The sequence below is a fragment of the Salmo salar genome, chromosome ssa13 (assembly GCF_905237065.1).
Source record: "Salmo salar chromosome ssa13, Ssal_v3.1, whole genome shotgun sequence".
NCBI lineage: Eukaryota > Metazoa > Chordata > Actinopteri > Salmoniformes > Salmonidae > Salmo > Salmo salar.
In genome coordinates, this window is record NC_059454.1 from 84,627,166 (window position 1) to 84,648,703 (window position 21,538).

Consider the following 21,538-nt stretch of genomic DNA (forward strand, 5'->3'; position numbering starts at 1 on the left):
GAACACGAAGAGATGTTTGTTGTCCATGCCATAGGACAGCACAACACAATTTTAAACAGACTCCTCATATCCTACATCAAACGTTGTCATCATGGATATTGTTCAAAGTGAAAGTTGTGTTACACAGCTCCTTTTCCTCCTCTGTTGCCCTCGGCTTCAATTAACTGCTTCATTTAATTCATGATGTATTATAACAGTTGTGTTGTGGTTCCACAGGAGAATTTGTGAGAAAAAAATGTGCCCTCTTGTCTGACAATGGAAGTGCTAATGATTTTACGTCTCTACCTTTCTTTAAATAATTATGCTGCCTCTCTCAAAACAAACCATTAATTTCCTTGCTAAAGATATGCAGATGTATTTTAACATGGAGCAGAGTGCAAAGCATTCATCTAAGATTAACAGGACAGGACCTTAACTGTGCAGGTTCTGTTGCCATTTGTGAGTGTGTATGTGTACAAGCGTGTGTGTGTGTGCTATATGCCCTATTCAGGCTGTCCAGTGTAAAGTCTGCTGGGTGCGTGTGTTTGTGGTAATTAGGGGAAGCACTTGTGAAATGGGAAGATCAGGAGAAGAGGACTGCAGTCTGGTTCCAGATTATTCACATGCCATAGATTTCTATGTCTCTATAATGATATAGAGGGGCACATGCAAGCAGAAATATGACACCCTATTGATTTTCAGTCACACATAAACAAGTTCTATAGACTTATAAATGGAGTTAATGTGGTAGATCATCTGAGATTGACAGTTACTGGCAAGGCCAGCTTCTCTTTGGATAGTGTCAGTTGGTGAAGAAATAAACACACTGCACTGTAAACACACAATAATGAAATACATTTTATTTGAGATATTGTGTACTTGACTGCATTATGAAATCCTAATATCACATCATCACTGTGTGAATGAAGATATTGCATCAGTGGGAAAGGCTATGTAGGAAAAAGTGAAGACACCTGAGGGATGACAGAGTAAAAAAGGAGAAAGTTCAGAGTTTGAGACAGCTAAGAGACTATTTATGCTTGATCCGAAAATGTGGTCGGAGGCGCCGTAAGATGGTGTGACGCAATTGCGAAGCCTCCGGAGGAACGCAGAGGCCAAACTGAGCTCCGTACCATATCGCCGTGCGCCTCTCAAATGTTCTAACAACGTGGAAGGCTACGTATGCCTCTGCATTTACATGCTTGGTTGACGGTAGGTGAGAGCAGAAGGTAAATCACCATAAATGCTGCACGGCCAACGCAGATGTCGGAATGACTATGCAGCGCCTTTAAAAGATAAATAGATTGAAATACAATACACTGTCGAGTTTCAGGTCTCAGTTGATCTAAACATTGGCAGATGACAAGGGCTTGTCCAGAGCTGAGTGAATGCCCCTGCTCTCAGGCACATCGAGGCGAGGGCTCCCAGGGCTCTGCTGCTGGGGCCACCGACAGGCAGGACGCTCATGTTATGACAGCCACTCACTGCCCCGTGGTGAGGGGTTGTGGGAGAGTTTTGGGAAACTTTGAAGTCATTTTATTTTGATGAGGTCATGAGTGTGGTGTAACCAATGATGTATATATAAATCATTGGGTGTAACCATAGATCATACAATGATCATAAAATGAAACAAATGAAGCATGTACAGTATTTGTTCCACTCTCTCTCACCATCAAAACTGTCCAAGACTCCCTAACAATAGGACTCTGTACCATCTGTAAGCCTGCATCCGTGCAAGGTGTAATGACTCTGGGTCTGGCTGACTGGTATATAGCCAAGTAGCCTGTTGCTAGATCATTGCTTGTTGTAAGTGTAACCGATGTGAAATGGCTAGTTAGTTAGCGGTGGTGCGCGCTAATAGTGTTTCAATCAGTGACGTCACTCGCTCTGAGACTTGAAGTAGGGTTTCCCCTTGCGTTGCAAGGGCTGTGGCTTTTGTGGCGCGATGGGTAACGATGCTTCGTGGGTGTCAGTTGTTGATGTGTGCAAGGGTCCCTGGTTCGAGCCCGGGTTGGGGCGAAGAGAGGGACGGAACCTACACTGTTACATAGATGATCACAAGCGTCTTTTTTCACATACTAGGATATCTGTGTCTGAGCTCTTTGTAGCCCCATTATTAATGTCATTTCATCACTAATCTGACAAGGTATCTCTGAGATTCTAATACCCAGATATTGTGATTTCTTAAAAAAGTCTCTATCAATGTTGTGCTCAGAAAAGTATTCGTAGCATTGACAATGGCTAGGGCACTCTTTAAGATATATTTTTTCCCCCATCTCATTAATTAGACAGAAAGACGTGCAGAACACATCCCAACACACACACACCCTGGGTTGCCTCACACTGTGCCAGGGTGTGGATGAATAGGGTGGCATGAGAGTAATTGTGTCCCTGGTGGCTCTTGAGAAGACATAATACGAGACTCAAATTAAAGCACTGACCTGGTTAGCTTCCAGCCAACAGGAGGGGCGCCCCCCATAATTGCTGTTTGCAAGGATTAGCTAGTTAATTTGTGAACGCCCCAATTAGACTTGGGGTGGGGTGGTGGGGGTGCTCTAGTTGTTGAATAGCGGCAGGGGGTCGGATACACAGATTGGGTTTTTGGAGATAGGATATGGTGGGGGATTACCAGTGGGGTACAGGGGGTTAAGGTTGATACTGGTCCTGTATTAACTTGCCTTCAGAGAGAGGTGAAACATGCACAGAAGAGGAATTAATTCGTACATGGGGAGCAGAGATAGGCCTACAGCAATGGATGATTGTGGACACAAACACACTGGCACATGCGCTACACTCATTGTGCTGCATTCTCCATGCTGTACACAGCAATGTGTCTGAATAAAACCTCCACTTGGTGAGAATATGTGTCAAGGCCAGAGTGTTACTCAAAACATGTCAATCATATTGATCTTCAGAAAAGCTTTATTCATTCTTCAGTTAATGTATTATAATCATGTGTTGTTTTTCACTTATCACGGGGAAATTAAACCCGGTTAAAAACACAGCACGCATGCTTTATTTCATACTCAGTAGCTAAATATGTCCCGTAGCAACACAATTTAAATCAATATTTGCAATAAGGATGACGTAATCTAACTATTTCTTTCTGAGGTGGTGTGGTGGAAGATTGCCTCTCATTTGACGGTATCGCTGGAATCAGGTGAGCTCCCCTTATCGCTGCTCTAGTGGTACAGTCCAATCGCAGTTTGGAGTTGTTGCTGAGGAGGTTTCATGGTCCGGCGGACAGACAAACGTGTTCGGTGAAAGACGGATCTACTTTCAAAATGTTCCTGCCTTGCCTCAGGATTTACCCGCTTCATAAGAGACAGCATGCTGTATTTATTTTTCTTCTGTACAGCTTGACAGGTATGTTATCCATTATGCCCGCTCGCTCTGTAACATTAGCTAATGTAAAATATTTGGAGAAGTTCTGAGTGCAGCCAACGAGAGCGAGCCAGAAAGCCGAGTGTTTCGCGCGACTCTGACTACTTGTATGGGGCTCCTCTACAGTCTGAACAACATTTGTTTTAGTAGTTCATTTTAGATTTGCACTGTATTGTTTCTATAAGAAAGGTTGACTTTACCATTAAGGACTGGGCAAGGCAGGCGTCCTTTTGTTGAGAAGTTTAGTGTTGGAATGGTGCCGCTGCCGATGATTGTGTGATCCGCGGCTGCCATGGAAACATTATTCATGTAGGCATTATTCACAGGAAACCACTGAGGAGCAACAGTGAGGTGCTCTTTAGTGGTGAGACAACTTTGAAGAGCAACACGGTCGCACAGCAACTGCACTCACCTTTACTAGCTTAACTGAAGACGTCTGATCCAAACAGCCAATACTTAGTTGTTGTATTTAATTGAAGTTATGATTCACAATTGTATTTACACCGCTCAAAACTAGGCCTCTTTTAGAGACTCGTTTTGGAGAGTGGGGACTGTGGGTGCTACAGCAAGGAGACCCCTGGCTGCTCCTACCACAAATTCCATAATAGAAGGTAGTCACTCACCTGTGGTGTTAGGTGCTTTTAGCAACACAGGTGTTTATACTGAACAGAAATATAAATGCAACAATTTCAGCAATTTTACTTAGTTACATTTCATATAAGGAAATCAGTCAATTGAAATAAATAAATTAGGGCCTAATCTATGGATTTGACATGACTGGGCAGGGGTGTAGGCATAGGCCCACCCACTTGGGAACCAGGACCACCCACTGGGGAGCCAGGCCCAGCCAATCAGAATGAGTTTTTCCCCATAAAAGGGTGTTATTACAGACATAAATACTCCTTAGTTTCATTTGCTGTCCGGGTGGCTGGTCTCAATTCAATTCTCTGGCAACAGCTCTGGTGGACATTCCTGCAGTCAGCATGCCAATTGCACACTCCCTCAAAACTTGAGACATCTGTGGCATTGTGTTGTGTGACAAAACTGCACATTTTAGTGGTCTTTTAGTGACCCCAGCACAAGGATCATGCTGTTTAATCAGCTTCTTGACATGTAAACTAATTTGTGCACAAAATTTGAGAGAAATAAGCTTTTTGTTCATATGGAACATTTCTGGGATCTTTTATTTCAGCTCATGAAACATGGGACCAACACTTTACATGTTGCATTTATATTTTTGTTCAGTATACATAGCTACAGTAGCGTTGCTTTCAATTGTGTTGGGTTGCACAAAAACAGTCCGTTGGAAGCCAGAAGTTAAATGCAATTCCATTTCAACTTACAGTGCCGGTGGGTGGAACTGTTGGTCATTATTCCTCTCTGCTTACCTCATGGCAAAATAAAAGTCCCCCACGAGTTATTCCTTTTTTGTCCACATATGGCGCATGTGCAGGACTTTTATTTTTACATGACATAAGCGGAGAGGAAGTGTGTTTACAACAGACCCACTTTTGGGAAGTCTGTACTATTAAACAATCTTTTAGATAATTTGTCGGAATTGCCCACCCTGCTTAATGAGCAAGCATCCTGCCCACCAGCACAGTGAATTGAAATGGAATTGTATTTAAAGGTAGATTCCACTAAATTGCATTGCCACGAGCAGCACAGGTGATATTGAGATGAGCTAGATGCAACACTTAGCGCTCAGACAGTCACAAATAGTATCTGCGTGGAAGGGAAGCCACAGGCTTTTGACCCACTATGATGTTGTTTACTTTCTGCATCTACGTCATCTCGCTGAGTCTACCTTTAACTTCTGGTTTTCACGGAATGTATTTGTGCAACCAAATACAATTGAAAGCAATGCTAGTGTATCTAAGTACACCCGCATTGATAAAAGCACCTTCCGTGGTGTCTGTGTCCTAGAAATAGGAACTAGGGAATATCATTGTTCATTTTGGCACTCTTTTTGATATTTAGTCTTTTGACAAAAATGTAATTGTCTTAGTAACATTTTTGCCATTTTAATTATGATTTAGTCTAGTTATTGTCAAAATGACAAACAGTGGGCCATTTTACTCAACTAAATGCCATTTCATTTTAGTCATCACATTTTTATTGCCTCATTAACCTATAGTAAAAATAAATCACAGATTTTCATGTGCACAAACATCCATAGCCATGTTCTACCAACACATTTTTCTACATAACTTCCTATCGCATGATTCTCTTCCCAACAGCCAAATTGGCAGAAGAACACATTACTCTGCAGCAGATTAAAAATCACACCCCTTGACAGGGCTCCAGACTAAAATTTTCCCCTATGATTTGGTCGCACCAATTTTTTTCTGCGGTAATGTAAGTGCTTGATTTTGGACTGAAATAGTATGTGGACACCCATTCAAATTAGTGGTTTCAGCCACACCTGTTGCTTACAGGTGTATTAAATCGAGCACAGCCATGCAATCTCCATAGACAAACATTGGCAGTAGAATGGTTCATTCTAAAGAGCTCAGTGACTTTCAACGTGGCAACTAGAGGTCGACCGATTTAATCGGAATGGCTGATTAATTAGGGCTGATTTCAAGTTTTCATAACAATCGGTAACTGGTATTTTTGGACACCGATCATGGCCGATTACATTATACTCCACGAGGAGACTGCGTGGCAGGCTGACTACCTGTTATGCGAGTGCAGCAAGGAGCCAAGGTAAGGTGCTAGCAAGCATTAAATGTATCTTATAAAAAACAATCTATCTTAACATAATCACTAGTTAACTTCACATGGTGGTTGATATTACCAGTTTATCTAGGTTGTCCTGCGTTGCATATAATCGATGCGGTGCCTGTTAATTTATCATTGAATCATAGCCTACTTTGCCAAATGGGTGATTTAACAAGCGCATTCACGGAAAAAGTACTGTTGTTGCACCAACGTGTACCTAACCATAAACATCAACGCCTTTCTTAAAATCAATACACAAGTATATATTTTTAAACCTGCATATTTAACCTGTATATTGAATGCAAGAGAAGTGACACAATTTCCCTAGTTTAATATTGCCTGCTAACATGAATTTCTTTTAACTAGGGAAATTGTGTCACTTCTCTTGTGTTCTGTGCAACAGAGTCAGGGTATATGCAGCAGTTTGGGCCGCCTGGCTCGTTGCGAACTGTGAAGACTATTTCTTCCTAACAAAGACAGCCAACTTCGCCAAACGGGGGATGATTTAACAAAAGCGCATTTGCGAAAAAAGCACAATCATTGCACGAATGTACCTAACCATAAACATCAATGCCTTTCTTAAAATCAATACACAGAAGTATATATTTTTAAACCTGCATATTTAGTTAAAAGAAATTCATGTTAGCAGGCAATATTAAACTAGGGAAATTGTGTCACTTCTCTTGCGTTCATTGCGCGCAGAGTCGGGTATATGCAACAGTTTGGGCCGCCTGGCTCGTTGCGAACTAATTTGCCAGAATTTTACGTATTATGACTTAACATTGAAGGTTGTGCAATGTAACAGGAATATTTAGACTTATGGATGCCACCCGTTAGATAAAATACAGAACGGTTCCAAATTTCACTGAAAGAATAAAAGTTTTATTTTCGAAATGATAGTTTCTGGATTTGACCATATTAATGATCTAAGGCTCGTATTTCTGTGTGTTATTATGTTATAATTAAGTCTATGATTTCATATTTGATAGAGCAGTCTGACTGAGCGGTGGTAGGCAGCAGCAGGCTCGTAAGCATTCATTCAAACAGCACTTTCGTGCGTTTGCCAGCAGTTCTTCGCAATGCTTCAAGCATTGAGCGGTTTATGACTTCAAGCCTATCAACTCCCAAGATTAGGCTGGTGTAACCGATGTGAAATGGCTAGCTAGTTAGCGGGGTGCGCGCTAAAAGCGTTTCAAACATCACTTGCTCTGAGACTTGGAGTAGTTGTTCCCCTTGCTCTGCAAGGGCCGCGGCTTTTGTGGAGCGATGCTTCGAGGGTGACTGTTGTCGATGTGTTCCTGGTTCGAGCCCAGGTAGGGGCGAGGAGAGGGACGGAAGCTATACTGTTACACTGGAAATACTAAAGTGCCTATAAGAACATCCAATAGTCAAAGGTATATGAAATACAAATGGTATAGAGAGAAATAGTCCTATAATTCCTATAATAACCTCAACCTAAAACTTCTTACCTGGGAATTTTGAAGACTCATGTTAAAAGGAACCACCAGCTTTCATATGTTCTCATGTTCTGAGCAAGGAACTTAAACATTAGCTTTTTTACATGGCACATATTGCACTTTTACTTTCTTCTCCAACACTTTGTTTTTGCATTATTTAAACCAAATTGAACATGTTTCATTATTTATTTGAGGCTAAATTGATTTGATTGATATATTAAGTTAAAATGAAAGTGTTCATTCAGTATTGTTGTAATTGTCATTATTACAAATACATTTGCAAAAAATCGTCCGACTAATCGTTATCGGCTTTTTTGGGCCTCCCAATAATCGGTATCGGCGTTGAAAAATCATAATCGGTCGACCTCTATTCTCAAGTCATTGGCAGAATATGTAGAGTTGTAGGAAATTAGCTTTAAAATGGCAAAATTCTCTCAGCTGGATGGCACCTTTTTTTGAATTGCAGGAAATTGGCTTAAAAATGCTAACATTTCTCTACAGTGCCAAGATGGGGGGCCTCTAAAATGTAGCCCTGCCGATGGCCGACCACGCTCATTGCTATGCCCCCTGCCACACCCACCACCTAAGCCCTTTTTTTGATCCAGAAAAAACCCTGAAATATAATACCCGCTGCAAGTAGTCATGTATTAATCTAACAGTACATTTTACTAGGCTTTTTTTTTTTTTTTTTTTGTACCCCCACTTTGGTTCTGAAATCACCATCATTGATTGAGCTAGTAATGTATCAATATTTCTAGTTTACAAATTAGCAATGAATATATAGCACAACTTTGGATATCACCTCCAACTCAAAATCGAATGGCATTGACCGTTTGGAAGTTTTTAGTGAGGTCCTTTTCTCCTGCTTTGGACAGGCAGTGTGCCTCGCAAAGTGTTTGCTGTCCTCAATATGAAATGATCAACTTGACCCTGTATATCTAAACATGAGCAGCCGTCTTCATCGACCTGGCCAAGGCTTTCGACTCTGTCAATCACCGTATTCTTGTCGGCAGACTCAATAGCCTTGGTTTCTCAAATGACTGCCTCGCCTGGTTCACCAACTACTTCGCAGACAGAGTTCAGTGTGTCAAATCGGAGGGCCTGTTGTTCGGACCTCTGGCCGTCTCTATGGGGGTACCACAGGGTTTAATTCTCGGGCTGACTCTTTTCTCTGTATATATGATGTCGCTCTTGCTGCGGATGATTCCCTGATCCACCTCTACGCAGACGACACCATTCTGTATACATCTGGCCCTTCTTTGGACATTGTGTTAACTATCCTCCAAACGAGCTTCAATGCCATACAACACTCCTTCCGTGGCCTCCAACTGCTTTTAAACGCTAGTAAAACCAAATGCATGCTTTTCAACCGTTCGCTGCCCGCACCCGCCCGCCCGACTAGCATCACTACCCTGGATGGTTCTGACCTAGAATATGTGGACAATTACAAATACCTAGGTGTCTGGCTAGACTGTAAACTCTCTTTCCAGACTCATATTAAACATCTCCAATCCAAAATCAAATCTAGAATCGGCTTTCTATTTCGCAACAAAGCATCCTTCACTCACGCCACCAAACTTACTCTAGTAAAACTGACTATCCTACCGATCCTTGACTTCGGCGACGTCATCTACAAAATGGCTTCCAAAACTCTACTCAGCAAATTGGATGCACTTTATCACAGTGCCATCCGTTTTGTTACCAAAGCCCCTTATACCACCCACCACTGCGACCTGTATGCTCTAGTCGGCTGGCCCTCGCTACATATTCGTAGCGAGGGCCAGACCCACTGGCTCCAGGTCATCTATAAGTCTATGCTAGGTAAAGCTTCACCTTATCTCAGCTCACTGGTCACCATAACACCATAACAATCCCCAAAGCCAATACCTCCTTTGGCTGCCTTTCCTTCCAGTTCTCTGCTGCTAGTGACTGGAACGAATTGCAAAAATTGCTGAAGCTGGAGACGTATATTTCCCTCACTAACTTTAAACATCAACTATCTGATCGCTGCAGCTGTACATAGTCCATCTGTAAATAGCCCACCCAATCTACCTACCTCATCCCCATATTGTTTTTATTTACTTTTCTGCTCTTTTGCACACCAGTATCTCTACTTGCACATCATCATCTGCTCATTTATCACTCCAGTGTTAATCTGCTAAATTCTAATTACTTCGCTACTATGGCCTATTTATTGCCTACCTCCTCACGCCATTTGCACACACTGTATATAGACTTTCGTTTTTTTCTTCTTTTTTTCTATTGTGTTATTGACTGTATGTTTGTTTTACTCCGTGTGTAACTCTGTGTTGTTGTTTGTGTCGCACCGCTTTGCTTTATCTTGGCCAGGTCGCAGTTGTAAATGAAAACTTGTTCTCAACTAGCCTAGCCGGTTAAATAAAGGTGAAATAAAAAAAAAGAGCATGTACACTGATTGTTTAAAGCAAAACTACCAAACCTATCGCTGATGGTGAACCTTAACTATCGAAATAAAATCTGTTGTAAGCCCTGTTCAGCTGGTAGCCTATAGCCAGATGAGAGTTGTCTCTGGTAGCTTACTTTTATTCCAGTAAAATACCATTTAACAGTGCATAGTTCACAATAACCTAGTAAATTACAAGTTTGTCACTCAGCTAATAAAGCCTAATATCGCGCAAGCCATTTTAGCATTTGAATGCTGAATGTGCCATGCAGATGTGCAAGATCAGGAAGAGGCCGCCTAGCTCGTGTTGGTTAGCGTGCGAAGCTGGGTACAGTGCGCAGTTTGACTAGGCTGCTGATATTCCCTCCGGTTGTTCGGCATGGAAAATGACTTGTAGATCAATGATTGTCAACAACGTTACATGCAGTTTGACACTGAAGGAGAGGACACATCATTTGACACAAAATAGGAGGAATTTTCGGAAGGTAGAAAGAAAGTAATATATAATGTTAGTGAATTGGCGATTCGTAGCGTTTGATTCGATTTTCTGACTGATGCATGTTACATTTTGGATCGGTTTGGGGTCCGCGGACCGATTCAGTTGTATCTTAAACATTTGAATCGGGACTGATGCGTGTTGGTGAATCGTTACATCCCTAGTTGCTTCCAAAGCTACTGTATATATTTCCCGCAATTTGATTTTGAAATGTTATACAGCCAGAAGCCTTTTTACTCTATCCCAGAGCAGCAGGCTCCAGCGAAACAGGTCTGGGCTGGGCAGACCCTTTCATTACAGGAATCATGAGGATAATGCACTTTGATCAAATCATAGTTTTAGCTGCCAAAAAATAGGATGTTTTCTAACTTGTTAGTGAGGTGACCATGTAATAAATGTTTAGCTCACATTGTGACCATCAAAAAATGTAACTCGCACAGCCAAGTCAAAGGGTCACAAAATGCAACTAAATGGTCGCATTCTGGAGCCCTGCCATTTGACATACTGTGGCTAAATTGTACTCAAAGTTCTGTCATCCAATAACAGCATTGCAACATTTAGAAAGAGAGAGCCTTACAATTCTGCTAATCTCATGCATGCTTTTGATTGGACTAAACAAATAACACTGAAAAGCTATCAATCTCTCCAAAAACTCTTGTCCAGTCCATTTACTGGTCAGTTTTTAGTCACTGAGATTATTTAGTTTCATCTCGTTTATCGTCAACCAAAATGAAAAATCATTTTCATTTAGTTACATTTTTTTCTGTGTCAAAACTTTTGTCGGTTATCATCTCGTCAATTGACACTGAAAAATAGCTGTTTGACAAATATTTTCGTTGACTGGGGATTATCTGATATATGTAGTAGGAGGTGGTAGAATTTGAAGACCGGTCCAGAAGGCATCAACATGATGGTCACCGATTATCTGTTTACTGTTGTGCGCACTCAGTGCTTGATATTGAGTTTGTTTGTGGACATCTGTCTCCATTTACTAGACTGACGACGATCAAACAATAGTCTAAAGGTGGTCTCGCTAGCCATGACAGAAGATGAAATAAACGCATGGCAAATTGGTCCAATTGGTGTGCCATACGCAGCACCTGTCGCTAGCATTGAAACGTTTGCTGTCAGGCAAGTGAACATTAGTTGATTGATTTGGGGTAGGTGTGTCTGTGCAGTTTAATCTGTTTCTCCTGTCCTGAAATGATTGAGATGCATTTTTTTGTTGTCAGTTCTTTATTTTGTGTCATATTATTATGCTGTACAGCAGGTGCTATAAAGATGGCTGTCGACTTCCCAGGAATTGGTGAATCCATAAAAGTCTCTTTAGGGAGATCAACGATGCTCCAATAGACACGATGGTCAGTAGGCTAGTTCTGTGGTAATTTATCTTACGTCTCAAACATTAGAAATGGTGGGCCATGTTGTTATTGTTGCCTGGTTTAGCAGGGGTTTTCATGAGACTCATGCTGTTTCTGTTGTCTGTCTGGTTAAAAGTCAATTATTTATGTAGTGATGATTTAAAAAAATAATGCAGTCGATCCTGTTGTTTAGAGATCAATATTGCCTCTCTCTTTCTTTCTCTCACACACAAACACACCACACACACACACAGAGAGGCGTCTCCAGCCAGTGTATGACCTTGGGTCCGGTAAGGTGGAACATAGCCCCCCAGGTGGCCCATGCATGGCCATTAGCTGCTGTGTTTGGACTGACTGATGGCAACAGGGGAAGAGGAGGAACAGTTAAAATACCACAGGGGAGCGGGGGATTACTGCTGGCATTCCTCCTCTAACATCACTGGTGACTGCTGTGTCTCTGTTCCCTCTGTTCTACACTCTTAGAAAACAAGGAGCTATCTAGAATTCCCCCCCTCCCCCTGCTGTCCCCACTGTCCCCATTGGATAACCATTTGAAGAACCCTTTTTGGTTCCATGTAGGACCCTTTCCACAGAGGGTTCTGCATGAACCCAAAAGGGTTCTATGTGGAACCAAAAAGGGTTATTTCTAAGAGTGTAGGAGGATCCTCTCCTCCTCATTTCCTCCTCTACCCTTCATTCTGTAGTCAGCTTCTATCTATGTCTTGGCTCCTTCCTCTTCTGTCAGTATGTCTTCCTGCTTATTGCCTTCGATCGATGAAGGCACTGATGTGACTTGGGAATTGAAAGTAGCTCAATGCTTTTACTGAACCCACACCCACCTTCTCAATGCATCACTGTTGTCTCTGCAAAATATTTGTATGTCTTTAACAGCACTGGCATAATAAGACAACAGACACAATGTTAGATAGAATTGTATTGTTTGACCTGTAAGGTTGTGACGGTTATGGAATTTTGGGTAATGATTAATTGTCATGCAAATGGCCATGGTTATTGACGTCATTGTAATTTTTGTTAAAATGTTTTGAGCTTGTAATGCATCTTTGAAATGAGCTACAACATAGGCCTACCTAATGAATACAAAACAGCTTTAGTGACACCCCTGTCTCAAAACGAATGTTTTAGGACCCCTTGGAACTTTTGGAAATGAAGCTTTTCCTCCCAACCGTGCCATTTTGCTCTTAAAATGATTATGTATTAAGACGATTTTGCAGATTACTAATTTTAGTCAACGGTTATTTTACATAATTGTCGGTTACATGATTATACGATTATTGTGCCAGCCCTATTGACCTGTAATAATGCTATGAGAGCATTGTGTTGATGTTAGGCTGTGCAGGGCAGGCCAGAGGCTACAAGAGAGAAAGAAGGAATGCTGAATAAATCATGTTCTCTTCAAATCAAACTTGTATTCGGCGCATGAGACAAATAAACAGGTGTTGGTAGACCTTACCGGGAAATGCTTACTTACAAGCCCTTAACCTCTTATGGCTAGGGGGCAGTATTTTCACGGCTGGATAAAAAACGTACCCGATTTAATCTGGTTACTAATCCTACCCAGTAACTAGAATATGCATATACTTATTATATATGGATAGAAAACACCCTAAAGTTTCTAAAACTGTTTGAATGGTGTCTGTGAGTATAACAGAACTCAAATGGCAGGTCAAAACCTGAGAGATTCCTTTACAGGAAGTGGCCTGTCTGACCATTTCTGGAACTTCTTTGCCATCTCTATCTTTTACAAAGGATCTCTGCTCTAACGTGACACTTCCTACGTCGTCCATGGGCGCTCAGAGCCCGGGAAAAACCTGAATGTCGTCATCCCAGCCCCAGGCTGAAACACATTATCGCCTTTCTCAAGTGGCCGATCAAGGGACTGTGGGCTTAGGCGCGTGACCTGGCCGCCCCCGTCTTTGTGTTTTTTTTCCTCTGTTTGCCGAAAAGGAGATTCCCGGTCGGAATATTATCACTTTTCTACGAGAAAAATGGCATAAAAATTGATTTTACACAGCGGTTGACATGCTTCGAAGTACGGTAATGGAATATTTAGAATTTTTTTGTCACGAATTGCGCCATGCGCGCGACCCTTATTTACCATTTCGGATAGTGTCTGGGACGCACGAACAAAACGCCGCTATTCGGATATAACGATGGATTATTTTGGACCAAACCAACATTTGTTATTGAAGTGGCAGTCCTGGGAGTGCATTCTGACGAAGACAACAAAAGGTAATCAAACTTTTATAATAGTAAATCTGATATTGGTGAGTGCTAAACTTGCCGGGTGTCTAAATAGCTAGCCCGTGATGGCTGGGCTATGTACTTAGAATATTGCAAAATGTGCTTTCACCAAAAGCTATTTTAAAATCGGACATATCGAGTGCATAGAGGAGTTCTGTATCTATAATTCTTAAAATAATTGTTATGCTTTTTGTGAACGTTTATCGTGAGTAATTTAGTAAATTATTAGCAAATTCCTCCGGAAGTTGTATGCTAGTTCTGAACGTCACATGCTAATGTAAAAAGCTGTTTTTTGATATAAATATGAACTTGATTGAACAAAACATGCATGTATTGTATAACATAATGTCCTAGGTGTGTCATCTGATGAAGATCATCAAAGGTTAGTGCTGCATTTAGCTGTCTTCTGGGTTTTTGTGCCATTATATGCTAGCTTGAAAAATGGGTGTCTGATTATTTCTGGCTTGGTACTCTGCTGACATAATCTAATGTTTTGCTTTCGCTGTAAAGCCTTTTTGAAATCGGACAGTGTGGTTAGATAAAGGAGAGTCTTGTCTTTAAAATGCTGTGAAATAGTCATATGTTTGAAAAATTTTAGTTTTTGTATTTTTGAGGAATTTGTAATTCGCGCCACGCCTATCATTGGATATTGGAGCAGGTGTTCCGCTAGCGGAACGTCTAGATGTAAGAGGTTAATGAACAATGCAGTTTAAGAAAATATTTACCAAATAAAGTAATAAATAATAAAAAAGTAACACAATAAAATAAAAATAACGAGGCTATAAACAGGGGGTACCGGTACCGAGTCAATGTGTGGGGGTACAGGTTAGTTGAGGTCATTTGTACATGTAGGTAAGGGTAAAGTGACTATGTATAGATAATAAACAGCGAGTAACAGCAGTGTCTTGGTGTGTTTGAACCATGTTAGTTTGTTGGTGATGTGGACACCAAGGAACTTGAAACTCTCAACCCGCTCCACTACAGCCCCGTCAATGTTAATGGTGGCCTGTTCGGCCCGCCTTTCCTGTAGTCCCCGATCAGCTCCTTTGTCTTGCTCCCATTGAGTGAGAGGTTGTTGTCCCACACTGCCAGGTCTCTGACCACCTGTCTCATTGCTATCGGTAATCGGGCACTGTTGTGTCGTCAACAAACTTGATGGTGGTGTTGGAGTCGTGTTTGACCACGCAGTCGTGGGTGAACAGAGAGTACAGGAGGGGACTAAGCACGCACCCCTGTGGGGCCCCATTGTTGAGGATCAGCATGTCAGATGTGTTGTTGCCTACCCTTACCACCTGGGGGTGGCCCGTCAGGAAGTCCAGGATCCAGTTACAGAGGGAGGTGTTTAGTCCCAGGTTCCTTAGCTTAGTGATGAGCTTTGTGGGCGCTATGGTGTTGAATGCTGAGCTGTAGTCAATGAACAGCATTCTCACATAGGTGTTCCTTTTGTCCAGGTGGGAAAGGGCAGTGTGGAGTGCAATAGAGATTGCATCATCTGTGGATCTGTTAGGGTGGTATACAAATTGGAGTGGGCCTAGGGTATCCGGGATGATGCTGTTGATGTGAGCCATGACCAGCATTTCTAAGCACTTCATGGCCTCAGACTTGAGTGCTACGAGGCAGTAATCATTTAGGCAGGTTACCTTTGCTTCCTTGGGCACAGGGACTATGATGTTCTGCTTGAAACATGTAGGTATTACAGACTTGGTCAGGGAGAGATTGAAAATGTCAGTGAAGACACTTGCCAGTTGGTCAGCGCATGCTTTGAGTACACGCCCTGGTAATCCTTCTGGCCATGTGGCTTTGAATGTTGACCTGTTTAAGCTCTTACTCACATTGGCTACCAAGAGCATGATCACAGTCATCCGGAACAGCTGATGCTCTCATGCATGCTTCACTGTTGCTTGCCTCGAAGCGAGCATAAAGGACATTTAGCTCGCCTGGTAGGCTCGCGTTACTGGGCAGCTCGCAGCTGGGTTTCCTTTTTGTAGCCGTAATAGTTTTCAAGCCCTGCCACATCCGACGAGAGTCAGAGCTGGTGTAGTAAGATTCAATCTTAATCCTGTATTGACGTTTTGCCTGTTTGATGGTTCTTTTGAAGTCGTAGCGGGATTTCTTATAAGCATCAGGATTGCTGTCCTGCTCCTTGAAAGCAGCAGCTTTAGCCTTTAGCTCGATACAGAGGTTGCCTGTAATCCATGGCTTCTGGTTGGGATATGTACGTACAGCGCTGTGGGGACGACGTCGTCGATGAAGCCGGTGACTGAGGTGGTGTACTCTTCAATGCCATTGGATGAATCCTGGAACATATTCCAGTCTCATCTAGCACAACAGTCCTCTAGCGTAGCATCTGCATCATCTGACCATTCCTGTGTTGTGTGAGTCACTGAGAGAATTAAGGTCAGATTTGCCAAATTGAGGGCGAGCGAGAGCTTTGTGTGCGTCTCTGTGCGTGGAGTAAATGTTTATTTTCCCCTGGCTGCACATCTGACATGCTGGTAGAAATGATGTAAAACAGATTTAAGTTTGCCTGCATTAAAGTCCCTGGCCACTAGTAGCGTTTTCTTGCTTGCTTATGACCTTATACAGCTGGTTGAGTGCATCGGTTTGTGGTGGTAAATAGACTTCTGCAAATAATATAGATGAGAACTCTTTTGGTAGATAGTGTGGTCTACAGCTTATCATAAGGTACTCTACCTCAGGTGAGCAATACCTCTAGACTTCTTTAATATTAGACATCGCGCACCAGCTGTTATTGACAAATAGACACACTCCCCTGCCCCCTGTCTTACCAGACATGGCTTCTCTGACCTGCCGATGCAAGGAAAATTCCGCCAGCTCTATATTATCTGTGTCGTCGTTCAGCCACAACTCGGTGAAACATAAAATATTACAGTTTTTAACCTGTTGGGGATAGGGGGCAGTATTTGCACGGCTGGATAAAAAACGTACCCGATTTAATCTGGTTACTACTCCTGCCCAGTAACTAGAATATGCATATAATTATTGGCTTTGGATAGAAAACACCCTAAAGTTTCTAAAACTGTTTGAATGGTGTCTGTGAGTATAACAGAACTCCTATGGCAGGCCAAAACCTGAGAAGATTTCAAGCAGGAAGTGGCCTGTCTGAGAAGTAGTGTTTCATCTTGGCTCTTTTTATTGAAGACTCAGGATCTGTGCAATAACGTGACACTTCCTACGTCGTCCATAGGGTCTCAGAGCCCGGGAAAATGTTGAACGATATCGAGGCAGGCTCTGGCTGAAACACATTATCGCTTTTGGCAAGTGGCCACTCAGAGTACTATGGGCTTAGGCGCGTGCCCGCTTCGACCGAATGGTTTCTTTTCCTTTGTCTGTTTATCTAAACGCAGATTCCCGGTCGGAATATTATCGCTTTTTTTATGAGAAAAATGGCATAAAAATTGATTTTAAACAGCGGTTGACATGCTTCGAAGTACGGTAATGGAATATTTAGAATTTTGTCGTCACGAATTGCGCCATGCTCGTCACCCTTATTTAGCCTTTAGGATAGTGTCTAGAACGCACGAACAAAACGCAGCTGTTTGGATATAACGATGGATTATTTTGGACCAAACCAACATTTGTTATTGAAGTAGAAGTCCTGGGAGTGCATTCTGACGAAGTCAACAAAGGTAAGAACATTTTTCTTATAGTAAATCTGACTTTGATGAGTGCTAAACCTGCTGGGTGTCTAAATAGCTAGCCCTGTGATGCCGGGCTATCTACTGAGAATATTGCAAAATGTGCTTTCACCGAAAAGCTATTTTAAAATCGGACATATCGAGTGCATAGAGGAGTTCTGTATCTATAATTCTTAAAATAATTATGCTTTTTGTGAATGTTTATCGTGAGTAATTTAGTAAATTCACCGGCAGTGTTCGGTGGGAATGCTAGTCACATGCTAATGTAAAAAGCTGTTTTTTTATATAAATATGAACTTGATTGAACAAAACATGCATGTATTGTATAACATAATGTCCTAGGGTTGTCATCTGATGAAGATCATCAAAGGTTAGTGCTACATTTAGCTGTGGTTTGGGTTTATGTGACATTATATGCTAGCTTGAAAAATGGGTGTCTGATTATTTCTGGCTGGGTACTCTGCTGACATAATCTAATGTTTTGCTTTCGTTGTAAAGCCTTTTTGAAATCGGACAGTGTGGTTAGATTAACGAGAGTCTTGTCTTTAAAATGGTGTAAAATAGTCATATGTTTGAAAAATTGAAGTTTTTGCATTTTTGAGGTTTTTGAATAACGCGCCACGGGATTACACTGGCTGTTACGTAGGTGGGACGATTTGGTGCCACCTACCCTAGAGAGGTTAAAGAAAAAAGCTTATTCCAGTTTGAGATGAGTAATCGCTGTTCTGATGTCCAGAAGTTATTTTCGGTCATGAGACGGTAGCAGCAACATTATGTTCAAAATATGCGAAACAACTAACAAAATAGCACAGTTGGTTAGGAGCCCGTAAAACGGCAGCCATCCCCTCAGGCGGCATGGAGCCTGTCATCTTCTTATGTGTCAACGTTCCCACAAGCATGCCGCCCACACACACACACGCCACACACACGCCACACACACGCTTTGCTTGCATGCACACGCTTGCTTGTTTGTATTGCATTTTGGAACAGTCAGATTTAGTGTAGTTTGGTGTTGTTCTTTCAGGTGTCCCTGCCGTTGCTGGTTGGATAGTAATAGGCAGGTTGATCTGTTAAAGTTGCTTCCTGTTCGTTTCTGGTATCAGAACAAAATAGTCAGCACATAGTAACTTCTGATTTATTTGTACTTTAATTAATGCAAACACGTGTATGGTAAATATGTCGTTCGTATACGGTCTCTCTGTTTTACCTCGCTGGGCAGACAGAAGAAGAGGGCGTCACATTCTATTGTTCTCTCTTTTATGCTCTGACAGAGAGAGTTCCCGCTCAATGCTGGCCTGTCAGAGGGAGGAGGAGCGTGGTTTAAACTTGCTCCTCCTGTCGTCGGCGTGCAGGCTGATCCCAGCGTCGTGACGCACTTCCTGTTGCCGGTTGTAGTTCTTCTTGTTGATTTACAGTTGATTTACCCTTATTTTATATACTTAACATTGTAGCATAGCTTCCCCAGTATATTATATAAGTTATGCATACAAATAGTCAGTTCAACCCTAACAGATCCCACTCTGAGCCATATGAGCCACATGCTGGCGTTGCTCCTAGACAGTGCTCTAATGGTTGGGTCATGGGATCAGGGTGGTCCTCATGAAGAGGGTGGGATTGTATCAATCCAAAACCCAGAGACTCACTTTGATCAGTTAAAGGCTCCCACATACCCACACATCCACTCTCCCACCGCTCTACTCCTGCTGCCTCTCTACATCAAAGCCATCAAACATATCAAACATGGGACTGTGGTCGACTCTGACTGAAAGAGAGAGAGGGAAACGCAGAGGCAGGGCTGCCTGTGTTGAACTCATTATGCTCCACTTCTTACCTGTGTTAAACCTATCCAACTCCCACTGTTGTGCTGCTGCTGCCTCCACTGTGGTAAATCTGAACCTGACCAAGCTCAAATGGGACGATGCCAAATTCCTTCATTCAATAATGAGAAACTGGCCAAACATTCTGAGAGATTTGAGTCAGGCCTGACTTGTGCATTTTGTTAGAATCTGCTGCTTTTGTGTTATCCATTTGACACCCTATATGTAGGCCTGCTGTATTTGTCTGTGATTTCCTGCCTCATGTCAGATGTGTGTTCAGAAACCGCTCTTCTCGGGGGTTTATGTAAAGCACGTACACAAACACACAGGGACACCTGGCTAACACATTGGTATTCTCTGGTGATCCCCAGGTCTTCGCTCAATGCCACTACAATGTCGTGTCAAGATTGACTAAAGTGTAAACTCAGCAAGCCTGCTTCTCCTCCTACTCTTCAGCCTCCCTCACTCACCTCTGCTTTTTACTCTGTGCTGTTGCATCTGACCCGACCTTCACCCTGACAGAGAGGAGGAGAGGGGAAATGGGAGGGAGGGAAGCAGCTTAAGCATGCTCGTTCTCTCTTTGAGGAGGGCCGACCTTCACGACAGTTAAACACACACACACTCAACCTGGCTCAGTATAATAATATCTCAGGCGTGCATGTGTGTGCGTACGTGTGTGTGAGAGAGAGCGAAGTGTGGTAAGCATTTTTTGCTGGAATGAGAAATTCCATTGTAGAAACTTTGCAGGATTCGGGGAACATGAGGTACTTTTATTGATTTGATAGTATTTAATTAAAAACGTGTTGTTCTTAATCATCTGAAGGGACTCTTTTTGTTAACTGTTGTGCCGTTCTGCCAGCGGAACCCCTAGCCAACAACCAATGGAATCGTATGGTGCGAAATACAAAAACTAAAATACCACAATTCAATTTTCTCAAACAATCAACTATTTTACACCATTTGAAAGATAAGACTCTCGTTAATCTAACCACATTGTCCGATTTCAAAAAGGCTTTACAGCGAAAGCAAAACATTAGATTATGTTAACCTCTATGGGCTAGGTGGGACCCTAGCGTGCCACCCGTGGTGCACTCCATCAACAGCAGGTGCATTTCAAGAGCGGCAAATTTGAATCCAAATAAATGTCAAAATTCACATTTTTCAAACATACAACTATTTTACACCCTTTGAAAGATAAACATCTCCTTAATCTAACCACGTTTTACGATTTCAAAAAGGTTTTACGGCGAAAGCATAAATTTAGAGTATGTTAGGACAGTACATTTACAAGAGTTGTGTGTAATGTTTTGTCAATTCAAAGACCGGGTCACCAAAACCATAAAACCAGCTAAAATGATGCACTAACCTTTTACAATCTCCATCAGATGACACTCCTAGGACATTATGTTAGACAATGCATGCATTTTTAGTTCTATCAAGTTCATATTTATATCCAAAAACAGCGTTTTACTATGGCATTGATGTTGAGGAAATCGTTTCCCTCCAATAACCGGCAGTCAAGTCAGCGTCACAAATTAAATAATTAAAATTAGAAAACATTGGTAAAATATTATATTGTCATTTAAAGAATTATAGATTTACATCTCTTGAACGCAATCAACTTGCCAGATTTAAAAATAACCTTACTGGGAAATCACACTTTGCAATAATCTGATCACTGCGCCCAGAAAAATACGCGTTGCGATAGACTAGACGTCATGTTGGGGAGATCTAAAATCGAAAATACTATGTAAATAATCCATTACCTTTGATTCTCTTCATCAGATGTCACTTCCAGGTATCACAGGTCCATAACGAATGTAGTTTTGTTCAAAAAAGCTCATCATTTATGTCCAAAAATCTCTGTCTTGTTAGCACATGATCTAAGCCAGCCGGACTTCTCGTCATGAACGAGGGGAAAAAATATATTTACGTTCGTTCAAACATGTCAAACGTTGTATAGCATAAATCATTAGG

The 21,538-nt window shown here is 41.9% G+C and overlaps 1 protein-coding gene across 2 annotated transcripts in view; it reads left to right on the top strand.

Annotated features, from left to right (window-relative positions):
* Window positions 1-2,981: 2,981 nt before the first annotated feature.
* The window catches only part of LOC106568037 (nectin-3-like protein), an 88,861-nt gene continuing 70,304 nt past the window's right edge, over window positions 2,982-21,538 (top strand). Inside the window, exon 1 of one of the 2 annotated variants that reach the window (XM_045692301.1) lies at window positions 2,982-3,345. In XM_045692301.1, coding sequence (XP_045548257.1) covers window positions 3,264-3,345 — 82 coding nt within the window. In that variant the 5' untranslated portion in view covers window positions 2,982-3,263. The remainder of the gene's footprint in view (window positions 3,346-21,538) is intronic. The other variant, XM_045692300.1, reaches the window with a different exon arrangement.